Below are 27,269 nucleotides of genomic sequence, written 5' to 3'. Positions count from 1 at the left end.
TTACAGTGAAATTTAGTCATTGAAACAGTGTTCAAATTATAGTTATATATTTTAGAAACACATTTATCTCAATTGTAACTTTTACGTCTAGAACTCCAAATAACCAAATCAATGTCTACTTGTGCCTCCTTGAGGAATGTTTCAGTTGTGTTCAATTAATTCATGATCACTTCCTTTCTGGACTGCATTGTTTTGTCAGTATTTTACATTTTGTAAGGACCCCAGTTTTGGGTTAATACATCTAAATCTAAATACTTATTTTATTTTACTTCCCGCTTTTTCACATAATATAGGTGCAGTTTAAATGTGATCATTTGTACATCAAAAAATGAGACTACAATGTATAAAGTTGATTAAAACTGGATTCAGCTTTGTGTTTACACTATACTACTACTATACACTATATAACTTACATACGTTTTTGCTTATTTTACACTATGTTGAATTTGATTTAATAAATAATTGGCTAAGACTGAGATTTGTGACCACTTACCCACAGGAGGTTTACTGCAGAACAGATCCACTAATTCTAATGTGTGTTTTACAGTCAATTAGACTTTGTTTGTTTATATATATATAAATACTATATAGTATTTGCGTTACTAATGTGCATAATACATCCAGTGTGCCCACCCTCCTATACCCACACCACCACCTAAATCGAAACGATATATCCAGCTCATGAATTATTCTCATGTAGAGTCACGAGTTTTTGTACCTAAACCACATTATTGTCACAGAGGAACATTGGAATTATAGGAAACAATCTGCCACAGGAACTCAATGACGTTGCTACCAATAGTCGCGTCACTGTGTGTGGTATACGTGATCTCATTGACAGTTTCCTGTTTCTTGCAATACTTCTGAAGACTCAAAGAAACTGACAACTCTGACCAACATACACCCAAACACCAACACTCGATTGCACAGGCTTCCTTTAACACTTCATTTGACTCAGCTTAAGGGGAAATCTCCAGATGGCTTAAAGTCGTCAGTTGTGAATTTAGTGGTGTCTTCGACCTAGTGATTACTACAGTGTCATCATATGACTTCAAGAGAGTGAAACTAACACTCATCTAAAATTGGGTGTTTAACTTCCTCACGGTCTACTCTTCCAACATGGACTTTGTTTTGGTAAGTTATCCACATCAGGTGTTTTATTTGGAACATCTTCACAATTGTTTCAGGGATGATTTAGCTTTTAGATCATCATCACTCATTGTTTTAATAATCGTCACAGTATTGCTGTTACCATCAAAGGGACCTAACTAACACATTTTGTCTCAATATTTGCTAGATAAGTTTGGTTAAAGGAATTGTTTCACATTTTAAACATAGTTTGCTCATTCTTAGGTAGTTGAGCACTGTGAGAGTGATATACAATGCATATGTACAGTCTCATTGTTGTGATTTTAGTTTTTAAGAATTAACAGGCTCAGCATCGCCACACACCAAGGTTGTTGATGAGAGGAGTCATGAAGTTATATGTGGATGAGTGAAGTGGGGGGGGCTCTTAATTAATGGAGCTTTTTGTGTCTAACCAATTAATTTGCTTAGATTGCCACAAACAAGTAATTACCGTCTTGTTTAATCCAATTATTTTCTCAATTAGCCGTTTTGGGTTGTAGAATCAGCAAATTGCGAAAAATAGTTGCTGTTGACAAATTTTCTGTTGAGTGACTGATCGATTAATCAACTCATCATTCCAGCTCTCAGATTTACACATTCTGGTGTGTCTGTGACCAAAATATATAAGGATTTGTTTTTACAATGGTTTTAAGATAACCCTAAATAAAGCCAAACACACCCTTTTGTTGCTGGCCGGCAGATTTAGCTTAAAACGGTGGTAAACAACTCTGCAACCCTGTTAGACTGACTTCTCTGATCGTGTGTCCTGTTCCCTCTCAGCAAGAGCCCTCTAACCAACAACCCTGTTGTCTATGAGGCTCGGTTTGGGGCATGTTTAGGATACATTTTTATTGTAAAAAGTTTTTTCACAGCTGTGACCTGTGTATAGGACTTCTTTAAAGAAGATAGTTTAATTCCAAAGAATTATCCCCGCCTAACTTCTTCCGACACCTACAGGTTAGAGAAAAATACTTCTCTATGTGAAAATGTGCCTACCACAAAAGTGTGTGATATTTTATTGAAGACAATCCCTGAGTCTCATTCCTTAGATCCCATTATGCTACAGTGAGACGAGAATATGTGATCTATTGCACGTTAGAGTACCCTTAGGTTCCTTCTGACCAAGAGCAAATTGGCAAAACTTTTTTTTAGGAGTGACTGAGTTTAAGATGAGGATCTGGCATATTATTTGGACGCAAGTTTTTGACACTCTTTCAAATGAATGTGGCACAGTTCTTGATCTGTATTATCTATGGTCGTCTTCAGTGAGTTAACAATAACCAACCAAACTGCAATACTATCTCATCTCCAAGTTAAACTGCTAAAGCATACAACTTAAGCCTCAACCAGAAAATTTGAAAAGATCTGGCAAACCTTTCTGTTCTATTTTCAAAAGTGCACATTCTTTCTCTCTTTTGTGTTTTTACTTTTATCATCCCCCTACAGCAAGCATTTATGTATGGGAAGGATGTACAATATTCTATATTACATCTATATTATATCTACAGTGCTTATTTGATAACCTGATATCAAAGGTTCATTAAAATTAACTAACAAAATATGCACATTGAGCAATGTTTCCAACTCTGTTGATTTGTTTGCATTTTCTTTTCCACACAGACCTGAAAGTTGATCTTTTGTTTCAGGTTTTTCCACTGATTCTTGCCTTGCTTTCCACCGGACAGAGTTACACTGAGGTTACAGAACAAAATGGGAGTTCATGTCATAAAATGTGCCCACCTGGTAAGTTGTTCATAAGGAGCTGTATGCATTTCTGTGCAGTACAGTTGTAGTGGAGTAATCTCATATGAACTAATTCCCCTTCTCCTTTTCTCTACTGCTTCTCAGGATATCATAAAGTCGGTGACTGTGATGATCCAGTGGCAAAGCACAAATGTAAAAAATGTGGTATTGGCACATTCACAGCTATAGAAAACACAATTGGACATTGCTTGAGGTGTACCTCTTGTGGTAGTAAGTATCTTGTTCAAATACCATTGTAGGGTGATAGAAACACATTGTTGGATATTATGTTAACTCTTTAAATTACCCTTGACCAAGATAATTGATATTTTTTGGTTATTTAAATGTTGTTGCAGTTAACATTCGCCTCACAGTGAAATTCACTATCATCATGTCATGCTATTTAGAAACTTTAAATAGAAATATGAACACGATTGCATGAAGGTGGGTTTATTTGGGGATCCAGTGAACATTTTGTGGTTGGGAAGTAGCAGGTTTGTGTATGTGAGATAAGAGACTTTGTTCCATGATTGCAATTTGAGTTCAAATACAGTGGCATTCACATTTTAACTCCAGGTTGAATAGGATCTTGTCTTAAAGGTAAATTTTGTCCTTGAACAGGGTTACCGTACGTTTTGAACTAGAATTAAGAAATTATCTGTGTTGATTAAAGCAATGTGCAAATTGATTCAAATAATTTCCGAATCCTGCGTTTCTGAGTTTATTGTACAGCATGTGGCCCCCCTAGTCAGAAATGTGTGTTAATTCTGTGGATTGAGACAGAAACACTATATATTTTTTAAATTTTCCCCCAGATCATGAGGTGGAAAGAAAGCCCTGCTCCTTTAATAGTGATGTGGAATGTGACTGTAAAGAGGGATACTATAACTCCCAATCAAACTTGAGCTCCACCACAAGGGATTGTGAGATATGCCCCTGTGAACATTGTGAAGGTAAGTGAAGTCAAAGCAATCACACACATAATATCCTGGCATATTCAATATAATAGATTTAATCTAAAAAGGAAACACATTGTTCTTTGAATTCTCACAATATTCTTTTTTTTTTTACAGAGCCTGATAAATACCAAAGTACCTGCCAGCCCTGCAAAAGGTGGGGGGTCTTACAATATGGCAGGTTTAGATTTAGCTTTTGCTAATAAAGTGAAAAGTGCACGCAGAATTGCAACCTTAACTGAAGGCCGAAATCAGAAAAGAAATTCATCTGCTAACTAGTAATATCTAGGGTTTTAATTCTTTTAATACTTTTTGGGAGATCCTATATATTATTCTCATTATCTTTTTTATCTTTCTACTTTTATTAGATTCTATATTTACCTTTTATCTGTATGATTCTTTTTATGATATGGCTTGCTTATCATAGCTTGCTAATATTATGTCTTATGTATTCTATGCAAATAGTCTGGCATAGTAGTAGATTCAATAAGTTGTCATCATATTCTATTGAGGGGTGTCTTCTTTCATCTAATTATGGGAGCAGATGGATTTTGGATTATGCAAATTACATAGTAATGAGTTTGTTTTTGTATATACTGTGTAATGCCTTCTCTGTGATGTTGTCTCGACCAAGTCGGACACAAACCACTGTGGGTGTGCAACTAAACCGCAACCAATTAGTTGATTGTCTATTGACCGAAAATTGATCTATAACAATTTTGATAATGGAATGTTTTGGTAGTTTAATCAGACAAAAATGGCAAGTATTTGCTAACTACGGCTTCTCAATGGTTATAACTAGCTTCATGTTGTTTGTATTATTGTAAACATGGGGTTTTGACTGACAAAACAAGACATTAAAGACATTTTTATAGACTACACAAAAAACTAACTTTTGATATTTTAATAGCCTTTTTGTTGATCTTGATCTAAAAAGCATCTTAGTTGTCAAATCTATTATGGCATAATTTTAGAGTGGTGGAACTTCTGAAAATCTCTTGTTGTTCTCTCTTTCACGCTCAGTTCCTGTGGTTTAACAACTTGTTCTCACTCCTAACTTGTAAAAGGTTTTACTGAGGCCTTGCACTACCTGTGCTGAAAAGTGTGGCTGCCAATGTTAAACATCTTGATATGAAGGCAGTTTCGTAGCCTTTCTAAAAGATTGCAACTATGCACACAAGATTGCTGTTTTGCCTTTAAAAAAAAAGACTACACATTAAAGGACAGGTTCATACTTTTTCAAGTCTGTCCTTGAACAATAGTTAGGTGCCTATGTGAACTTTAAAGCAGTTTTTGCTTTAATCCTTACTTCTGTTCATACTGGCCATTAAAAGATCACTTTCTAATGCGCTAATGCATTAATGTAAGATGATGGGACAAAATCCACAGCCCACAAATCACCCTCTTTTTGTAAGGATACCTCCACGGCTCAATAGTGACAAACTGTCCAGACAAATACAATTGGGGAAATTAATACAAAAAAACTGTAACTTTTGAAGATATCCATTTGATTTGACCAACTCAGACTTATGAAGATAAACCCCCATCTTTTACATTGGAATTACATCAAGATGGAATAGTTTAATGTCCAGTGTGAACAAGACAAGTAAATACAACAAGACAAACCTGTTTCAATGTTCATATAGGCACCTGCCTATATGATTTAAGACTTTAAAATTAAAAAAGAAAAATCTGTATCCTTAAAATGTATAGATAAATGTGATGTTACATTTGACTGTTGTCTTTATTAGTCATTCCTTTTCCCCCCCAGTTGTTCACACCTCCCGGACTGCAAGAGGAAATGTAGAGCAAGTGCATTTCCAACTTCAACAGATCTATCTACATCTGCAACCACATCTGCATCTCCAGCTGCAGCTACAACCACAGCTTCAAACAACACATCAAATCCTATTATTAATCCAGTTACAGCTAACTGTTAGTGCAATATATGTGCTAATAACTCACTGGTTTATAGTTTTGTAGTTGTATGACTTATATGCCCAAAAATACTATTGATTTGCCTGATTGATTTCCCTTTTGCTGATTCTTGTACGGTCAGCGTTGAATATTGTTGAAATTATTCTGTGGATTATAGACAGAATTACTATATAAATTATAATTGATAATTGATGCACAGTGAAATGATGTGAGTGTATCTTTGTGCCCATACCAGTGAACGAAATGCCCTGGCTGTTTCTCAAGGTGTTTTTGGTAACACTTCTGGTGACATTTCTGGTGTTCCTTTTGCGCCTGCTGCTCTTTGTCAGGAAATTGTTCAGATACCCAAATTGTCTTTGCTGGAGTGCAAAAAAAGAGCTGAAGCTGCCTGTTGAGCAGCCCAAATTCAATGGTAACTACTAGTGTATCTATTCTCTAGTACAGTTTTGAGTTACTTTACTACTTTTACTAATAATAATTTTATGCAACTTACGTGTACCTCCACTTCACTATGTTTCAGAGACACATATTGTACTTTTTACTTCACTAAATTTATTTTACAGTTTAAGTTACAAGTTATTTCAAAGATAAATATTTTACATCCAAAACACATGATCATCTTTTAAAGACAGTGTTAAACTACCCTATGTTAAAGGTTAAAACTAAATACAACATCTAAATGATTTGTACATACCTACCTACAGTTACTAATTCTGCTTATACTTGTGTATAATTTTAATTGAGGGGTTTTACTTGTAGTACAGTGTTTTTACATTGTAGTATTGGTACTTTTGCAAAAGTTGCTAACTGTTTTTACCAATGACAGTAATACAAGTAATAACATACTGGTGCTTTGAGCTTGTTAGTTATCCACAAAAGAGATGCACATACAGTGAACACATTTTTCATGTTTTGTGTAGTTTGCTTGAAGATAAGGAGCAGGTTCTGTGACACAACACACGTTAAGATAAACTCTCATGTATCATTCCTTCCACAATTATTTTTGTCTATAAAATGCAAGTTTAGACTTTTATTGCCAAAGAAAGTACTTCATTAAACAAAAATTGTCTTTTTTACAGAAATGTAACTGTTTCATAAAATGTGCTTTCTCAACTGAACATGTTCAAGCAGGAAGCCTATTGATAATATCTTCTTTCCTCTTAACAGAACAAAGCAGTCATCACGGCATCAGCCGCAACACGCTGGTTTGTGCTCAGTTTCATGCATTTCATGTTTTGTTGAGATTGTAATCTAGATCATAGCAGTGCTGTAGTTTGCCAGTCAGTGGGGCTTGTGAAAAAAACACAAAAAATAACTTAAAGTTATAGGTCAAGGGGAGCAAAGATGAAAAGCCGCACAGTTGTAGTGAAATTGAACTTAAACTGTGATAAATTATCAAGATTTATAGGTGTTTTTGAAATTCTGAAGAATTTTACTCATCGCTCTCTACATTTGACAGAGGTGGTTGCAACAAAGATTTACTCCCTCTTTCTTGTTTGTCCTTCCAAGACATTTAACATCTCTGAGGAAACTCCCATGATGACTTGTAGTCAAAGTCCAGCCACGCCACAACATCCAGCCCACATCGCTTCTCTACTATCAGACTACACAGGTAAGATTTAATAGTTGATGCCCAGCTACAATGCACACCTTGAGAAGGACTTGGTCGGAAGCTGTTCAATATATTGTGATGTTTGACATCATTGTTCTTCTCTTAGTGCAGGAGGTGCCTCTGAAATCCTCTTCATGCTGCCTTGATATTCAACCTAAAGGCTTTTTCAAAAAATGTTTTTACTGCATGGCATCAGATTTTCTCTACTCTCAGGCTATTTCCCGTAGTCCCTGGAAACTGACACTCTCAAAAGAATAATCTAGAAAACTCACTAATAAACAATAACTATAAAACCTCCCATTTTTAAGTATAATTATGTAAAAAGGCTGTTTTTCCACAGCTTAACACCCTTTTGGCCCTAAATAATAGCTTTAATGTTTTCCAGTCAGGAGTTTGACTACACCAACGAACTGAGACTGCTCTTGTTGAGTTCTTGAATAGCATCCACGCAGATGCAGTGGAAAGGTTTTGTAGTATTTGATCTCGGTGCTGCATTTGTTACGGTACACCACTACATATTACAAGACAGATTGGAAAACTGTTGGACTTTTTGGCACAGTGACTACAGACAGAGACTACGTTGTGTCGATCAGTAATTACATCCCCAAGCGTAAAAACATGACGTGGAGTTCCCCAAGGCTCCATTCTTGGGCCCTTTTGCCATAAATATGCAGGCGACACACATTTACATAACAGTATTACCATGGGATGGGATTACTTTGTTCCCATCCAAGCACTAGATAAGAGCATTTAATTCACCAATTGGATATGTCAACATTTCCTCCAGTTGAACAAAGATAAAACAGAAATAGTTGTTTTGGACCCAAAGATGAACAACTAAAGCTTGTTCTCAGCTTCAGTTGCTAACATTATAGACTTAGAACAAAATGTTAACATCCACATTAAGACAATTTCAAAATTAGCCTATTATCACTTTAAGAATATATAGAGAATTAGAAGACGTATCTCTCAGCACTATTTTGATAGACTTAAGAAAGACCTATGCCATTCCCTTGTTGTTGGAAAGCGCTATACAAATTAACTTGCCAGCTGCTTTGCCTTGCCTTGTAGTATTAAACAAATTTGAACTAAGTGAAGGTCATGTCATGATGTTATCACTGCTACTACTGCTACAGTACTAAAATAATGTTAATAGTCATTTTAGCAAGCTTGTCTTTAAGGAAGCTTGGAGGTGTTATGATCTATTCTGAATTTAGCTGAATGAAACCCTCACCCTATAAACAGAGCAGTTTCAATACTGAAATGTGAAAGCAGGCTCAAATAATGAAAGATAAATTTTTCCTCACAAAAGTAATGAAAGTAAGAAATTACTTTCTCCCAAACTTTACAGAAACATTTGTGAAATTGGTCTGAAACAGAGTCAAGTCAAGACTTCCTCAGGGGTGTTTATGAAACTGCATTTTTGAGTGGGCTAAAAGGGTGTATATATATATATAAGGTAGAATATCTTAATTAATTAGGGCTAAAGGTAGAATGGATTTATGGACGACAAGCTGATTAACAATATCAGGAAAATTGAGAAAGATCAGACACATTATTTTTATACATTTTAATGTCTTAGTGCATGCAAGCATCCACTCTGCTAAAGTGTTCTTAAGCATAACGTCTCAGTCCTTTACATGTGATGGTAAGAGAGAACTGTAAAATATTTCAAACACAAATAATGTTGCGCTGTCAATGCTGGGATTTCTAGATTGTGTAATGTTCTTGCCTGTCTCAGTCAAGGTAAAGTTCCAGTTGTAATCTAAATTTACCAACTCAGTCTATTTACATAATATAATGTTCCCAAGTATAATAATGTATTGATAATGGGTGATCTAAATGTCATTTTGTGCTGATTGTACTATATTTACCATGGATTGTAAACCCTTTCGCAATTACCGTGTACCATGGTCTACTGTCCACTATTTAATAATGCGTAGCACAAACATGAATGTTGTTGATCATGAATGCATTGTGCTCCATACTATGCTTATTTATTGCAAACATCTATTCGCCAGATGGTTGACTCACACACTTTGTACACTTCCTCTGCTACCATTTTGCATCCAGGCCTTATAGCTATACCTATACCTTGCAAGGTATAGATTGGTTGTTAAAAGTACTGCCAAGATTGCATGTAGGCAGAGTCCTTCACAGCGGCTTTGGGTTCATGTCTGATAACATAATCTTAAAAAATATTTTTATTTCAAAGATTCCAGAGTAACCTTACACACAGATTTTTCAGCTTTGCTCATGTTAAAATTTAGCATCAAATGCCATCATGCCACTAATGCCAAACCTATCTGATTACAGCACAAGTATACAATTACATGTGGTGCACTATCTTCAGCTGCAGTGTCCTCACACTCAGAGCGCCAGCCTTTTCATCTCTGCTGGTTTAGCACAGTATTTATCAGTGATCAGTCATGTGGTCCAAAGTGTGGAGGTGGAAACTGGGAAACAGGACGCCCTCACTTTTTCGCACCAGTCAGCAATTCAATGTTAGGGGAAATGACAGATCAGATAGTGAGTGCAGTCACTTAACTGTGAATTATTTGCATCCTTGTGCATCATGTTTACCTCCTTGGAAATCATCAACATTCACACATGTACAGATGTTTTACATAGTAACATGAAGGATTGACGGAACCACATAGATTTTCCACTGCTTTTTTCCCTTTCATTTGCCCAATTTTAGAATCTATAAGACTTAATTTGTTTCCTTTATTTAAAGCAAATTACAGTACATCAATGATTCACTCTTGATAATGCAGTTTGTTATTCACAAAGTGCCTGATACAGCCCTGTGTTACCAGGAAATCCTCTGAAATCCAGTTTAATAGCATACTCTACTTTTAGGAAGACTTTACAAATGCATTTCCTGTGTTAATGATGTCATGTTTTAGTGTCTGGCATTTGTGTCAAAGCTGAAAACCCCCTTCGTAGGGCTGTTGGCATAGTGGTGAGGATTATGTTTTCTATTCCCTTTCAAATTGGGTTATGGTGGTTGTCTGCTTTGCTTTTACTATATGTAAGGACATTTTATTAAGGTAGACACGTCATAATAAACCTGTACTAATGTTACCTAATGCTAAGTGTTGTTGATTGTCCTGTGCAATGTGTTCTGTACCATTGTGTTGAGTGCCTTGACATTGAGATTGTTTTTTCCTCCTGTGTGATCCAGTGTTCATTTTCCCGTTAAATCCTGAAATGTGTGTTAGTCTGGCTCTCAATACTTTCTGACTTCCCTACCTTGTCTTTAGCACTCTGATCCAAGCCCATTGGTTTCTTTAAAAAACTCACTAATAAAGAGTTTTATCTTTTTAAAGTGAAAGAAATTTTCTGAACGAGCTGCACACTGTAGTTTTTAGAAAACATTACTCAAACAGGAGGTACTAATGAATGAGTAATCGCAGACTAATGAAACCACCTAGTGTAACGGTGTTTAGGCTTTATTATGTGTTTTTTAACAACAATGGAGCTCCATGGCACAGAGGAGTAGGCTATATCGAGCTATGGCAACAGTTGAGTCGTTGGTTTTGATGTTACCTTGGGATTTGTTGACAATAAGAAGAATAGAAATTGTCACCAAAATAATTTTTAAGGAGCTCCTAAACCTTTTCATAATAAATGTAGTCAGTGTGTGGCTAATCTCCTGAGATGGCCAACTACAATGCATCTGCACAATTACTTTATCTTGATGACCTTTAGTTTACAGCTGGGTTTATAGTTGGCAAAAAAACAGATAGCACACTCTAGCAGCTTACCTTTTTCCACAGCAAAGTTTTCTGTGTCCTCTGATTGTCTGTAATTCTCTCCACCCAGCTGTCCGACAAGATGAGCAATCAGAGCACTGGCCGGCCATTGTCCTCTATGCAATTATCAAGGAGGTGCCCTTGCGTAGGTGGAAGGAGTTCTTGCGTCTGCTCTCTGTGGCTGATCAGCAGCTGGAACGAGTGGAGCTAGAGTCCGGTTTGGGTCTGAGCTCCATAGAGAGGCAGTACCAGATGCTGAGGCTGTGGAGCCAGCGCCCCTCTGCAAGCCTGAATGACATCTTCTCGGCATTGCACTACATGGATTTATCCGGCTGTGCCCAGCTGCTGCAGGAAAGCTTGGATAAGCTGCAGCGGAGGCCTGAACTGAAGCAAGGTTTCACAGCCTGCAGAAGTTACACAGACCATGGCTTCAATGGGGCAATGCAGGACACCTGAGGCACCTGGGGACACACGCACCACACTATCATACAATAAGAGACATCAGTGCTTCAACCATGGAGGCCAGTTCCTGGAAGGGATGTTCCTTGCAGAATGCAGACTGCATTCATGTCACAAATAATAATAATAATAATAACAACAATAATAATAATAATACATTTTATTAAAAGGCGCCTTTCTCTGCACTCAAATGACTCATAATGAGTAATGTAGATGTATATTATAGCTTAAAAGTTAAATTAAACTAGCACTCTAGATAAGGGTACAGTATAATGCCTCCTTTCTTGAGTCTATCGGCTTGAGCTTTGGGTTGATTTTACCTCCAAATGTAGGCTACACTTAAAATGCAGAATGTAACAAAGCGGCAGAACTGGAGAAGTGGCTCCCTCAAATACATGCAACAACAACAGTAGCATTTTAAAGAAGGACATCATGGCCAGTTAACTCTCAGGTAACGCTCTATTAACCTAGCTGGAGATAAAAAATGTTATTTTTTTAAGGGAAATCCCTTTCCTATTAACCTCCAGCTTCTCCTTTGCCATCTCTGAAAAGGCCAATAATTGAGGGCTGTGGTTTTACAACAGAATGTTGAAATGTAAATGTTTTTAACTCTTTGATTGTGTGCATTAGCAGGAAGTGGTGAAAATGAAGGAAAAGTGAACTTCCTTGTTTTTTATTCTAAAGAAGATTATTTTAGTTTTTAGTTTTCTTCCAAAAATTTGTGCTTATTTTTTTTAGCATTTACCTAGTCATAGTAAAGAATCTTCTTCAATTTGAGTATTCAAACTGTGTGAACATTTTAGTGTACATCTATGATGTTTGAGTCTGACATTGCCTTCATCTCTTTTGAGAATGAAAGTCTGGTATAACAACTCAGCCACTCACTCTTGTAGCACAACCTCGTAAGGGAAGAATACTAAAATCCCCACAGAACGTCAGATTTTCAGTTTCCTACAAATAAATGGTGTCAAGGTGCAGTTGGCTGGGTTTTTCCTCACCACACATATTCCATCCGAACTGATGGTTTCCTGTTGTGGGGTTGGCGTATCTCACTTTGAGAGTTTTTGTGTGTCAATTCAGTTACTGACAGTAACAGACTTGGACTTTCCAGTAAATGGAGTTTATTATTTAATGTTTAAATAGTAATCTAGGTTTGTGGCTTTGGAACTTGAAACATACGGTATGTGTGTATATTTTACAATTATTCTTTTTCATATTGTTACATTTTGCATATTTTTATACACAATTTAGGGTTAGGAATTGTATTATCATTGAAATAACATGTGATACCAATGTGTGTTAACATGGTGCTGTAACCTTAGTCAAAGTGTCATCATGCAGTATATGTCATAAATACAATTTCTAGCCACAAGGTGGGAGTATTGGCTGAAATGAGTGTTTGAACCGCAGCTGTTTTGCCGTTTTGAGCACAGGACCCAAGATAAAGAAGTTGGGGGGCTTGAGGACCGTATATTCATGAGGTGGATTAGACCAATCTCATGAATTGCAAATTCTGCTTAAGCACAAAGAACAGCTGTCCTACATTGTCCTTATTTAACGGACAAAAATCATTGATCCAAATAAATCTCAGACATACAGCATCTGAGTTCTGACAGCAGGTTCTCATATTCCCTTTTTTTTTTGCAAAGTGGGCTACACATTTTAATATGCTTTCGAGTAGCTTTATGATGTGGGAATTAAATAATTTTACCTACTTGAATGCAGGATTTTAGTAGACTTTTCACCGTGCTGACCTTGTGGCGTATGATGTGGGCCACTCCATTATGCTACATGAGAAAATGTCGAGTATCTATTTTTATTGAAGCATTGTCATGCCATTGACCATAGTATCTTTATAGAAATGAGCACTTTATTTACTACCCAATTCATGTAGGCCTAAATAGGAAAAGTCACATTTATTTATCATATTATTATTTACATGTTGACTATGTTCTGCTCTTTCAACTATCTGAGGGAAAAATAATGACCAAACAACTTTTTTTCACTTTCACAATGTTTCTTATTTTCATCATTCCTAGAAGCACGTCTACGCCTGTCTCAGTTTACGTAAAGGAACAGATTTTTATCGCCAATTTTTAAGCCGTAAAACGGCAAGCAACAAGCGTTGTATCATCCATAGTCAGTCTGCGGTTGCGGGCTTCCTATGAGCACGAGCGTAACTGGTTTCCATTGGAAACCGGACCCGAGCTCACGAGAACAACAGCTCGCGGCAGGACAGTCCCACTCCGACAACAGAAGAGTGCCGGGAGGATTTTATAATGATGTGAATCTAGTTTCGGTCGTTTTTTTAAATACCTGCAATCTCTGTGTCTTTCCAACTGAGACTTTAAAAAAAAATTCTATGCAGCTTTTGTTGTATCAGCGGACACACTGTGTTGCCCTGGCAACTCGAGCTGAGAGCTATTGAATTACAAAAATGGGGTCTAGATTTTCTGTCCTCAGGACCTTCACTTACCGAAAGTGAACCGACATCGACCGTAAGCTATCGGTGAGTTGTTTCCTCATTCAAAAGGTCACGACTGTAGTTCGGGTTTGTTCATGTTTTGGTGGGTAGCCTATAGGCCTGCTGTTGGGAACAAAAGGCCAAAAGATCAGAACATGGGCCAGAGAAAGCAAGAAACCCCTTCTACACAAGAGGGCTAATACGTGTTCATGCGGCTATGTAAAAAAAAATCATCACATTCAAATTCAGCACTAATATTACAAAAATGTTGACCAAAGTTTTTATCTCCTATACATTTTTTGTCCAAATAATATTAGTGCACTACATATTTTGCTTTTTTGCCCTAAAGCAAACATTTTTTGAAAGAAACTGGAAAGCTCTAAAGTTTTTAAGTAACATACTGTCCTTACATTTGACACAATATTCCCAATTTTGCATGGTGGTGCAATACTTTCAAACATGCTTGGAATTGGAATCATGATTAAGTGTTTCTTGTTAATAATGGGCCGCAATGCTGTTGCTAAAGAGAGTAGCATCAGTGCCAGTTCCACAATGGACCAAATCTTAGCAGTAGAAATAATAATATATATTAATGATGGCTGAATTCCATTTGGCCACTTTAGTTTCAGGGTATTGTTCGTATTGTCACACGGTAATGTTTATAGACACTTGAATAGAACAGAGCCTGCTAATGTTATAGACTCCTGTGCTTTTTCTGCTTTTACAATTCAAAATATCCGTTGTATTAAATAGGTTAGTACATTTGTTAGGTTCTCACATCTTTTACAGATTTTTTTTTTTATTGTCATATTTCTATTCTATATATATTTTGTGTTACAGTACTTTGCTTTAGTGTTTATTACCTCTTAACATGTTTAAATGCACCAGTCACCAAGTTACATTCCTTTTGTGATACTTCCTTGTCAATAAATGCTATTCTGATATGTTTTGATACAGTACACCGAGTATTGATAATTCTGCTATGTAACAATCATTTGAAAGTAGAAAAATAACTTAAAATCCTCATTTCATGTTTTTGTAACCATCAATGTTGTCATCATTGTGAACAGGTGAAAAGAGAAAAACGAATGAAGAAGGACTGCTGCCTGATCATGTCTGCTCTGGTTCGACCTGGAGTTGGAGTTAATGTTTCAGAGCTATGTAAGGATGGAGACAAGCTCCTTGAGGCTGGAGAGTTGGGGAGGGCTACCTCTCTCTACTTATCTGCCTTCAGGACTCACGCCGCCTCCACCGTGTCCCACATGCGGAACTTGAAGTCAGGCATGACTGGGGTGATCTCTACTCTAGAAGGATGGCTTGACAGTCATGGCGACAACCACCCTGCTCAGGGTTTTAACAAAGGTCTTGCAGCTGTGTTTTTGTCCACACTCTGCCCTAACAATCTGTCAGCCACCATTTTTAAGATGGAGTCACTCCTTCAGAGTGGGGTGCATGGCTGCGAGGAGATTTTTGCTCGCTGCACTGCTCTGCTTGAAGGGATGCAAAACTCACATCCACAAGATGCGACTCGCATGGTTTTAGAGATAACCCGTGCCCTGGCCTGCTTGCTCTCAGAGACTCACAGTACCAAGGGCCTGAAGCTTTACCTCAAAGCTTACCAGAGTAACAAATCTGAAACCGTCACGCTGGTGAAAACTAGACAAGCTCAGCACCTAACCAAAATAGTTATTGCCTTTACAAACCAAATTCTGCACATATATCCCTCTCTGACATTTGAAAACAGGTGTGCAGTGACGACAAAGGATATTGATAAGCTAGATGTAGAGGTTTCTTCTACAATTATTGAGTTTTTGTTGGCTATCTCACCTGGCAATAGAGACGTGCATGAACTTCAAGCAGCATATTTATTTTTGACAGGCAGGTTTATGGACAGCGCAGAGGTGTACTCTGCACTCTTGCATCATGGTTCCTGTCAGAAGACGTCAGAGTTTAACACAGGCAAACCCTACCAAGACCCCCCGGAGAGGAGAGCTAGACTCTTAACCAGTCGAGCAGCTGCCTGCTTGTCTGCAGGTGGACGGACTGCGGAGGCATGCAGGGATCTGGGCGAAGCGTTTGAGTTCCACCCTGCCACTGCCCGAATTTGTTTTCAAAAGCTATTCACAGATCATGGTACAGGGGTGGCTGCTCGCAAATATCTCCGTCAGCAGGCAGAGAGAGGCCTGTCTGGATACAGAGAACGGGTCCTCATTCGTCCAGACCTGCGGTCGTCTGAAGGACTTGAACTCCTGGACCCTGTGATCACTCAATTACGGACTCTGTGCCATTTAGAACCTGACGGGGGAGACAGAGAGCTGCGAGTACGACTGGCTGACTGTCTGCTCCTCAAAGGGGAACACAAAGAGGCCCTCTCCATCTGTAGCCAGCTAGCTGCTGCCCAAGGCCAGCAGAGCTATCAAAACACGGTGCAGGTTCTTTGTGGATATGCACGCATTCTCTCAGATGACCAGCAGGGGGCATTAGAAGACTTCCAGGCTGTGATTGAACACAATGCCCCCCACCCATCCAGCTGTGTGCGTGCACTCTGTGGCAGGGGGCTCCTGCGCATGATGGCCGGCTTACATTACCTCACAGGTCTAGACTATGTGACAGCTAGCGGGCTGCACCCTCAAGAAACAGCACTGACTGTTCGCTGCTTGGTGCCATGGAACTACAGGGGGCTGCTGTTTACTGTTTTACTAGAGCAGGGACGAGTCATGCTGGAGGGGACAGGGGAGCATGAATCCAAGTCCAGTTCAAGTGAATATTCCCAACAGCCCCGGCAGGGGGGTCAGCCAGCGGCTCCTTCTAAAAGAAACAAACACGGATCAGGGTATATGATGTTTGTCTCACAAACGGTTTACTCAATAGGCCTTTTTTTGGAAGACAGTTTGACACAGTAGGAAAAGCACAGGTGTAAATAATAAAATGAATCATGGCTGAATTCCATTTAGCTGCTTCAGTTTCAGGGATCTTGTATTGTGCATGCTGGTTCACTGTCATACTGTCATGAATTACTGGTACATTTAGAACAGAGCCATCGTTGATGTTATTAGTAACCCCTGTGCTTTTCCTGCTATGACAAGTAAAAATGTCTGCTGTGAAAAAGGCTTAGGGTGTGTCACTTATCCAAACTCAGAAGTTAGCCATTCACATTTTTGGAAAATATATTTAGTTTTGTGGTTAAAGTTTCTCATTTTAAAACATTTCCTTGGTGCCCCTTGTATTAGGACTCCAGCTGGTGTCCAGTCTCTGGCTGTGCTGCTGATGGAGCTCCAGCCCGGTGATGATGGGTCTCAGATTTTGGCAGCAGATGCCTTGTACCAGCTTGGCCGAGTGGAGGAGGCCTATCGCCTACTACTTTCCATTGGGCCCAGCAGTCCTCGGGCACCCATCCTGGCTCGCCTTGCCCTGCTACAGCTGCACAGAGGCTTTCTTTATGACACCAATCAGGTATGTGGGTTTGAGGCAGTGGGTCCCAAAAGTGAGGTGCAGAGGCACCAACATGTTTTTCAAGCGGAATCCAGAGTGCGTTCTCGCCTAACAGGAAAATGTTATTATTATTTTTTTGTTTTCAACAGTTTTATGATTCATGCCATGTGAAGATTCAGCAAATGTTTCAATCAGAGTTTAAGAATTCAAACTGTAATTTCTGCACATATAGCAGAAAAATAGCCATTTAAGATTACTATGTGACAAGATCATCTCTTCTTCTTTTTCCTCTTCTTCTTCTTCTTCTTACTAGTATTTATGTGTTACAGGGAAGATTTGCATGAATATAGATTCAAAATGTCTACATTCAAGAAATCAGGAGGATCCACAAGGACTCAATTACATGCCCTTTCATAACTTGTATATGAGTTGATGTAGCTTTCACAAATAATATACTACAGCAGAGCTAAAACACGATAAACCACAGTGCTTATTCTTTTTTTATCAATATATTTAATTGTATTTGTATGTATATATTTAAATGTTGAATGTTTTGTAGTCAACACTGACTCCAGTCTACGTACTGTTCTATGTTTATGTTAGTCACAGATAGCCCGTGATTGTGAATTCCGTTTATTTAAATATCAAACACTTTTGTGACACTTTATAAATACATATTAGTTGAAAAGTGTAGTCTCAGCCGGTTCCAAGTGATTAACTGAACTAAATACCTTTTTTATGGTCCTAAGTCTGTAGTAATAAAGTAAAAACACAGTGATGTGTCAGGTCAGATAGCTTGATACATTTATGTCTTACTTATACAGTGAAAGAGATAAATATTTTACATCTGTTTTTTCTGCAGCTGCTTAAAAAGCTCATTCAGTGCAGCGATACGAGCTGCTTGCGCCCTCTGTTGGCCGTAGCACAACAGAAGGACCGGGCTCTTCTGCAGGCACACTGCCACTCTACTGCTAAACGCATCCTGGAGGGCACGCGAGAGGAGAGCTGCGTCAGGGAGGCTGTGGCATATCTCTCCATTGCCATCATGGCCTCTGGTGATTAGAATCTGATTGATGAGATGATTGTTGTTGGTCTGATTCTGATTGTTGAGTTAATAAATAGTGGGTAATACTTTAATCTAGATAGGATTTAAGGGATAAAGAGAAGTGTTGGCACGGAGGCTTTGTTTCTGTGTTTGGCTTCAACAGAGGTACATAACTTTCCAAACTCTGAACACAAAGCAGGCAGATTAGCTTTGTATTGTTTAATTATGAGACAGCCAACCTAAGTGGAAACAATTTTAATTTAATTTTAACATTTTTTATTTTTCAAGGTGGCGGGGCAGCAGAGTCTTTACTGGAGAGAGCGAGGTGTTATGCCCTGCTGGGCCAAAGAAAGACAGCCATCTTTGATTTCAGTGCTATACTGAAGCAGCACCCGAAACACATCCAGGCCCTCTGTGGCAGAGGCTTCATCTATCTCATGCTGAACCAACAAAAGGTATTCTTGAGTTGAAACACTGTCAAAACAGGCCGTAGCTCAGAGCTTGTACAGTACTTAAAACAGTTTACACAATTGTGGCTGACTGTTCTAAAAGACGAAAGTTTCAGTAGGCACAATATATAATGACATCTGTAAACTGTCAGTATTATGCTTATGTTTACCAGAGTGGGCAGTAAGATAGAGGCAAAATATGTATCATTTCATGTTGGCAGAGACAGCCATCATACCTAACAATAGAAATAATTTGGGCAAAATATGATCTTCATTATCTCAGAGTGTGTAATCTTTGTTAAGTGTTGGCGATATGTACTGTATGTTTGAATATAATATTCAAACTGCCTCTTACCCTCAGGAATGCACTTGTGATATAATGGCAGCACTTCAAATAAACACTGACATAGTCACCAAAGACATCCTGTCACTCAAGGACAATGCACGTAAGCTCGTCTGTGATTGGCTGCATCAGCTCTGTCGGACCAATCTGTCAGACATCCTGCTCGCCAATGCTGTCCCCTGCCATGAAGAGCAGCTCAGAGATGCTTTTACAATTGGTGGAGCTCTGATGAGGACAGACTGCAGAGACCCCAGATGGCATCTCCTCTATGTGGACATACTCTTAGCCAAAGGTTAGGCGGGAACTCTCCGTGGGATCCTTGATGTCACTGGGAATTATCTGGTTAGAAGGATATGATTTAGGCTGTGTGGTGTTTCCACTTTGATAAAGAGAACCATTGAACCTGGTGCTCCTGGTTTACAGTAATCCTTACTCCTGCTGTTATCTATCTACTCCAGGGGAAGTTGAGGCAGCAGGAGCTCATCTGTGCCAGGTGTTTGGCCAGGAGCCAAGAGATGCAGTGGCCCAGGCCCGGGTGGGTGTGCTGGAGGCCTGGAAGCAGAATTACTGCAGCGCAGCTTGCAGGCTCAGCAAACTGTCTGAGAAAGATTTTTCCAGTCTGAGCTTCTTGCTGACCCTTATCCCATTCAATCAGCGCAAACGCATGGCACAGGTAAGCCTACGTGCAGTTTAGAAATAGCGGCACTGCCAGAGTTGTTTGTGCCGGCTATAGATAGAGAGCAATAAAGCATTATTATATACTTCCTTGTCATGGTGTAACAGTGCTGACTAAAATATATCAAACAATAAAAACAAAACAAAATTGCAGTAATACCTCTATCAGTTCAGGGTGTTCTCTCTGAACCTCAATCCCAATGTATATTTCATATACTTGAGATGGATAGTAAGGTCAGAATTGATGCAAAAGTATGCATAATGTATTTGTAAGATGATGGAGAACATCAACAAACACTTTTAATAATACTTACAAGACAAGGCAACAGCGTATTACCTTAATTAGGCTAAAGTATTGTATGTATTTTTAATTTTTTAACATATTATTGCTCGGCATCTATATTGTAACAGGCAGCAGCACAGGAGGCCAGCAGTGTGTCATTAGGTGGCCAGTGGAACCAGGCCCTCAAACTCCTGACTGTGGCAGTACAAGCAGTGGGCAATTACAGACTCCAGTATCTCCGCCAGCGGGCTGCATGCCTCGCTCACCTGGGCCTACATGAGCAGGCCATAGCTGACCTGGACAGAGTTATCCAGAAACACAATGGATCTGACTCCAGCTGCTCAGATGAGCCCCAAGTGTGGGCGGAAGACCTGTGTCGGCGAGGCTGCAGCCTGGTGCTCTGTTCCAGAGAAGGAGCAGCTCTGGAGGACTTTACTCGGGCCTTGGAGCTCCACAGAAACCAAGCCATCCAGTGTGTGGAGGCTGGTCTGGGGAGGCTACGTTTGGCTGAGTGCTTCCTGCGGGGAGCGCTGCAGCACTATGGGGAGCAGCAGCTCAGTAAAGCCTGGACAATGATTGAATGTGGTCTAGTTGTGGACGGTGATAACACAGAGCTTCGCAGACTGAGGGCAAAGGTCAAACGAGAAGTAGCCAACCCCTGTAATGTCAACTAGTGTTGATAGTCAGAATCGCACAGGAGCTCCAGCTGAGCTCACATAATTTATCTGTGTCAGTGCCTGTACCTTAAGATGACAGAATGTGGAGGAACAATCTAAGTGATGAGAAATAGTCCACAATTTTATAGCATGTCCAATGGTTCTAATGGTTTGAAGACACGGTGCTTTGGTTCATATTATGTCTTCCAATTTCAATTTCAAATTGTAGGATTAACAACAGTGTTTGTTATAGTATTGTACATCTTTATAATTATGAATGGTCGATATTTTCAACACCACACATGTATTGAATGTTTTATTATTCCCTATATTATGAATGATTTAACCTCAGCACTTCATACATTTTATGACTGAAATATCAGTAATTTAATTATTGTAACAGAAACAAAACAGGATGGTCATGATCATTATATGGTATAAGGGAAATCATGCAACATGAAATTAAATATTTTTTAATTCAAACCATCACACCTAGTAAATAGATTTAAGAAAGTGCCCAACGTGCAGGTTTTATGCTTTTGAGTTGGAGAAGGTATCATTTTTTTAATCATATCCATGATAGAATAAATAATTTAGTAAGCAGAAATATAGGAAAACAGATATAAATATTGAATTTTAGTTCATACCACTCACGTTAGATAAAGCTAAAATCAGTACTCTTGTCAGTGCACTTGAAGGACTTAATAATTTAAAAACATGTTGAATGTAGAATTACATTTATCCATTTACTGTATGTGTAACTTGTGTTGAGAAGCTACAAGTACTTTGGTATTATGCCAACACAGTAATGTATTGTGGTTCCATGTTGCCAAAGTAGGATCTCTCCCACTCACTCATAAGGTCAAAATGCAGCGGGCGGTCACAGAAGGTGCAGGAAGCTGTGGCCGGGCTGCTGACCTGAAGCCCCGCCTCCTGCCACACCTCCACCAGTTTCTCTGTTGATGAAACACAGACACTCATAAGACTTAACAATTGAAAGCAAACGTGTACTTCTCTTTAACTTCTCTGTCTTAAAATGTAATCTCATTTTAGCATCAAAGTTATAGTGTTAGTTTTGCTACTAAGGGGCAACAATGTAATGGTCTCTCCAGAACATTCTCGTTTTACCGCATTGCAGTATGTGGTGACAGGTGGATGCCAAGAGACTCGTACATGCTTTTAAAGCAAAGGGACTCACTGAGGAAAAACATAAATCACTTGTACTGGCCATTCTTGGGGGTAAAACAAACAAATTAATGTGCACAAATTGAGTTCTGAAAATTACCCAATTATTTTACCTTGGAGCTCCACAGGAACCAAGCCGTCCAGTCCTCGCTTCACCTATTTAAATGTTAACTAGAACAATTTTGACCTAATTTCGGTAAGGATGCCTACACTCACCAACAAAGTAGTCCATCATGGCGGGGTTGTGATGAGGAGATGGAGCCAGGCGCAGCAGCTCCTCACCACGAGGTACAGTGGGGTAGTTGATGGCCTGGACGTAAATGTTGTGTCTCTCCAGCAGGGTGTCACACACCTTGGTGTTGAGCTCAGCGTTGCCCACCTAGAAAATGGGTGATGAAAGGTGATGTGAACCGTTTAGTGGAGGCTTTTATTCAGCACAATCATGTCATACATGTAGGAATCAAAGTCATTACTATGGTTGCTTTAGTCAATGGAGTCAAAAGTATGCCACTGGAATTATCATAGAATTTTTCTGTGATACATCTACAAAATGGCATGCTGCAATAGGTTTCTCATACATCATAATACAAAATTTAGGGATTGATACAGACAATTTTTATTTTAAGTGCCAGACTTGCTCCCTAATGATATAACAGTTAAATGTGTTGTCATCCAGTTTCTATAAGAGTACTCTCTGTGACAATTATGAGATAAATTGCATTGCTAATATTTCTCTGACCTGAAAGATACTTTAACTAGAACTACTAACAACTAGAATAGTCAGATGAGGAGTTGGTGAAGGGAGATATGGTAGAGGAGGCATCAGCACTGCCAAACCTTCATACCCGTATGGGGATGATGTGGCTAGGACAATTGACCACAGGTAGGCCCTTATCCATGAGCAGCTGTCTCATGTGTTTGACGTTCCTCTGGTGGGCTCTGCGGAGCGCCTGCCCCTCGGGACTCTTCAGGACCCGGACAGACTCCAGGGCTCCAGCCAGGACCATCGGGGGCAGGGCAGTGGTGAAGATGAAGCCGGCTGCGAAGGAGCGCACTGTGTCCACCAGGGCGGCACTGCTGGCGATGTAGCCTCCAAAACATCCAAAGGCTTTGCCTGGAACAGCAACAGATGACCGGGGGCATGTGAGGTCAGGAGACAGAAAATAAGCTGTAATTTGGGGTACATGTTTTCTACACAATCACATTTCAACATATTTTATTCCCAGTATTTGTTTGACAGCTAAAGTTACCTTGTAGTTAATATTTATACACTGTATACTAATGTGTTAATATTTTACCTTTGAAATATGTTACAGATAAAACCACCCAACAGTATATATAGCAGTTACTTTTACTTTTAATATATATGTAGATTTATCAATCATACTATTGTAATTTTGAATGCTAATAGATTGAATGAAGAATCGATGAATACACAATAACAAAGCAGGACCCATTCTATCAGCACGTTCTGTTTTTATATTTTAAAGTCGCAAATATACTTTTATAGAGTGAAATGATATGATAAATGGTAATTGTTGCTTCTGCGTCAATTTATGACATCATCACGATGTGACAAATTGTACTGGAGGTTTTGTGGGTTGATGTCACATTATTAATTTATTTCAGTTTGAGCTTGTTTATTTATTTATTGCCCAGTGAACACTTGCAACTAGGCCTTAAGTCATGAGTTGTAATACAGTAGTTGGTTTACACTTATTAGTTTATACAGCACATTGTAATTGACAGGGATTTCTACCTAAAACCCTACAGCTACACACTGCACCGACTCCCTGATGATGGTTTTATCAGCGCAACCAGAGAGGGAGTAGAGCCGGCACCCCGCTGATAAAAACCTCTACTTTGTCCTCCCATCATTTAACCAACATTGGAGCAGCAGTCTCATGCTTGTTGAGAGCTAATGCCGTGTTGGCAATATGACAGTTTCAGTTAGTGCAAAGGGCTGTAAATGGGAGTTTGGCCAAGAAAAGAGGCAATTAATCTTAGACAGTTTGAATCTGTTTGCCCTGCCCTTTTAGTGACAAAATGGCAAAATAGAGATACTTGTGAAATGTTCAACGGACAAGACGTTTAACCTTTCAAAAGATATTCACCTAAAGTCCCAGAAACAATGTCAATCTTGTGCATGATGTTGTCCCTCTCTCCCACTCCAGCTCCATGGGCTCCGTACAGGCCCACAGCATGAACTTCATCAACAAACGTCAGAGCTCCATAACGATGAGCGACATCACATAGCTCTTCCAGAGGACATATGGCACCTGGAAGCCCCAGAGAATTAGATTTTATTATAAGAAGTGTTAAATGTAGGCAACCAGTATTACATTCATCCTGCAAATGATTTCACTGTGTAGGATTTAAATGTAGATGCTGCTTATATGTGGAGAATGAATTACACTATTTGTAAATAAGATAATTTCTCCTACATCCACAAATCATAAAACATTTATATTGACACAACCTTTTTGTGTCAGTGTTTAAAAATTAGAATTCCTGAAACAGTTCCAGTCATCCATTCAGTCTACTTCAGTTTGTGCTTTATGGAGCTGTCAGCCGAGTAATATCACACGGAGAAATAGAGCTGAGGGGGGAAACTACTTTCTCTCATGGGAGACAGTGATGAATGACAAATAGTGCAGACTGAATAATTGAAATCTAAATACAAATATACATACTCAAAACACGGCTCTCTCTTTTTCTTGATTTATAATATGCATATAGAAAAAGCAAATTTGCAAGTGAGATTTCTTCTTCTTGAAGGTAGTCACAACCCAGTGTTTTTTTAAGATTTTAAATGGCTCATTGTATTTTCCACTTTAAAAATTATTGTTTAAACTTTACATGGCTTACATGTGAGCTAGAGATGTTCATAACCACACAGCCACCTACATCCTTGTACATATTTTTTTCTCTTAAAACTACAGTACACATACAGTATTACTTAATAAAAAAGTAAGTGAATATATATCAAGATTTACATATATTTGATTGATAGCTAAACTCTTTCTGCATTCAAAGGTTAACTTTGAGTAGCTGTACCCTCCACCGTATATCTGATTAGTTGAATGAATGAATTAAATCTAAATAATCTGCTATATCATTGCAAATGACACATAGTACTAACCATCCATTGAGTGCACAGTCTCGAATGCTACTATTTTGGGTGTCTTGGGGTCAGAGCATTGCAGCAGTTCCTCCAGGTGTCGACTGTCATTGTGGCGGAAGATGAAGCGCTTGGCTCCGCTGTTTCTGATGCCCTGAATCATCGATGCGTGGTTCCCTGCATCTGAGTAGATCTCGCACCCTGTACGCCACAGTGAACACACCATTAAACCAGTGGAGATGACTTCCTTCTAAACAGTATAAACCCTAACACAACGAATGAAATGTGAAATGTAGATCAGTGGTCAGTATGTACCTGGCAGCATCTTAGCCAAAGTGAAGAGGGTGGAGTCATTTGCCACGAAGCAGGAGGAGAAGGCCAGAGCTGCGTCTTTCTGGTGCAGCTGTGCCAGCTCTTTTTCCAGTGACACATGGAAGTTACTGGTGCCTGAAATGTTTCTGGTCCCGCCTGCTCCTGCGCCGTGCTTTTCCACAGCATCTCTGTGATCATCCAGAACAAAAAGATAAATCATTACTTGCCATGAAAGGGGGGTACCATCTCTTTTAATTTGTCTTTCATATTCAGTCTACAACATCAAACAATGTTTGCTTTTGGACAGAGCCGTAGAATAAAGTCAGACTTATAGTAAGACTTGTGACTGGACTTGGACTTGACCACCATGAAACCTGATTAACTTGACCTTTGCCTCATTGAGTTGATTAGAGAGCTGACACCAAAAACATTCAAGTCTCAAAATAAGTCATAGAGGTGAAAAAAAATCAGTGACAAAACTTTAAAAATGAATTCATGGGTCCACCCATTCAAAGGACTTCATCTCCACAATGTAAAAAATACACTATTAATAAAGATTTGAAAGGAAAATGCAGCCAGACACATGAGCAATTGTGCAAACCTATAACATTTGCTTCTTCTACCTGATCGCACTGAGCACCCGTGGGTGTCGACTCATTCCCAGATAGTCGTTGCTGCACCAGACGGACACCTGGGAGCCCTCCCGCCCAGAGATGGAGTAATCCTCAGCGAATGGGAAGACCGCAGCGCTCCTGTTCACGGTCTTGAAGACTCTGTATGTGTGGTCTTTCTTTTTCTCCGAGATCTTCTCAGTGAAGAAGCGGTCATAGTCGTAGCTGGGCCCAACTGCAGGGGGGGATAGTTTGACTTTAATTCAGTGACAGCATTCAATGAACAGCTAATCTAATTAAGCAAATAAAGAAACATGTTTCACTAGACTGCATTTTATTATAACATTTGAGACTTTCAGTTTATTTTAGCTGTAAAACACACCCATGTTGTCTTTGAGGAGGTGGGTGACAGTGTTGGTTTGTGCTGGCGTTGGGAGGATTGCATCCTGTAAACCCTTCAACAGAGAGGTCATCAAACCTGTGGAGAAGAAGTGTTAATGTGAGATGTAACTATTTTGTCTTTTGTTCACTTCAGCCTCATTACGGTTGTTTAATTCTTCCTACCATCTTGGACGTCCTCTTGTACTTCAGGGCTGGCTCGGACAATCCCAATCTCAGAGGTGACAAACGGGCAGCCCTTCGATAAAGACAGAGCCACCTGAGTAGCTCTCTGAGCAAACAGCCTCCTTTGGTCAACTGTGGGAGGTTGGATGGGTGAGACGCCCACCTTGGCCTCCAGAGAGGCTGTGCCGCTCACACTGATCTGGCGAGTGATGATGGGGCATTGATTGGCCAGAGACAGCAAGGTGGCTCCAGTTCTCCTCAAAGCTGGCTTTGGCACAGACTTTAGGAAGGGGCAGTGATGAAGGAAGGCAGCCATTCCAGTGCAGCTGTTCTCACTCTGAGTCACGATGAAAGATGGGAAATTCATTTCATTCTACAAAAACTCCAAGGCATATGTGTTACAGTAAATTTGTAAAGGTTATGGATTTCATTGCAGTAAGGATGTGTAAAAGAGGCTCATGTATTTACTGTCTGATGAAATATATATACATACAGTATATATACTGTATATATATATATATATATATATATATAT

The 27,269-nt window shown here is 39.2% G+C and overlaps 3 protein-coding genes and 1 long non-coding RNA gene across 4 annotated transcripts in view; 2 read left to right on the top strand and 2 right to left on the bottom strand.

Moving 5' to 3' along the window:
* Positions 1 to 31: 31 nt before the first annotated feature.
* On the top strand, positions 32 to 11,835 carry si:ch211-112c15.8 (tumor necrosis factor receptor superfamily member 1A). The gene is made up of 10 exons (XM_034876037.1): positions 32 to 1,134; positions 2,775 to 2,871; positions 2,977 to 3,102; positions 3,687 to 3,824; positions 3,945 to 3,984; positions 5,599 to 5,762; positions 6,001 to 6,177; positions 6,933 to 6,970; positions 7,275 to 7,377; positions 11,206 to 11,835. Exons 1-10 carry the CDS (start codon positions 1,120 to 1,122, stop codon positions 11,589 to 11,591), a joined length of 1,284 nt encoding a protein of 427 aa, XP_034731928.1. The 5' UTR covers positions 32 to 1,119; the 3' UTR covers positions 11,592 to 11,835.
* LOC117947298 lies at positions 5,121 to 21,067 on the bottom strand. The gene is made up of 3 exons (XR_004657211.1): positions 21,055 to 21,067; positions 14,061 to 14,065; positions 5,121 to 5,177 (listed from the first exon to the last, which is right to left on the bottom strand). It is a non-coding gene; the product is annotated as an uncharacterized LOC117947298 (long non-coding RNA).
* On the top strand, positions 13,742 to 21,595 carry ttc34 (tetratricopeptide repeat domain 34). The gene is made up of 8 exons (XM_034876035.1): positions 13,742 to 14,103; positions 15,129 to 16,891; positions 17,289 to 17,511; positions 18,353 to 18,545; positions 18,824 to 18,990; positions 19,346 to 19,619; positions 19,786 to 20,000; positions 20,414 to 21,595. Exons 2-8 carry the CDS (start codon positions 15,147 to 15,149, stop codon positions 20,957 to 20,959), a joined length of 3,363 nt encoding a protein of 1,120 aa, XP_034731926.1. The 5' UTR covers positions 13,742 to 14,103; positions 15,129 to 15,146; the 3' UTR covers positions 20,960 to 21,595.
* alas2 (aminolevulinate, delta-, synthase 2) overlaps positions 21,515 to 27,269 on the bottom strand; it is a 6,788-nt gene continuing 1,033 nt past the window's right edge. The window contains exons 2-10 of the mRNA XM_034876036.1: positions 26,735 to 27,071; positions 26,553 to 26,648; positions 26,183 to 26,405; positions 25,563 to 25,747; positions 25,269 to 25,448; positions 24,241 to 24,405; positions 22,972 to 23,240; positions 22,343 to 22,505; positions 21,515 to 21,897 (exon numbers count right to left, since the gene is read on the bottom strand). Coding sequence (XP_034731927.1) covers positions 21,734 to 21,897; positions 22,343 to 22,505; positions 22,972 to 23,240; positions 24,241 to 24,405; positions 25,269 to 25,448; positions 25,563 to 25,747; positions 26,183 to 26,405; positions 26,553 to 26,648; positions 26,735 to 27,050 — 1,761 coding nt within the window. The 5' untranslated portion in view covers positions 27,051 to 27,071 and the 3' untranslated portion in view covers positions 21,515 to 21,733. The remainder of the gene's footprint in view (positions 21,898 to 22,342; positions 22,506 to 22,971; positions 23,241 to 24,240; positions 24,406 to 25,268; positions 25,449 to 25,562; positions 25,748 to 26,182; positions 26,406 to 26,552; positions 26,649 to 26,734; positions 27,072 to 27,269) is intronic.

The sequence above is a fragment of the Etheostoma cragini genome, chromosome 7 (assembly GCF_013103735.1).
Source record: "Etheostoma cragini isolate CJK2018 chromosome 7, CSU_Ecrag_1.0, whole genome shotgun sequence".
NCBI lineage: Eukaryota > Metazoa > Chordata > Actinopteri > Perciformes > Percidae > Etheostoma > Etheostoma cragini.
Note: the sequence above shows the minus strand (reverse complement) of the source record. Positions and strands in the feature narration are given on the sequence as shown.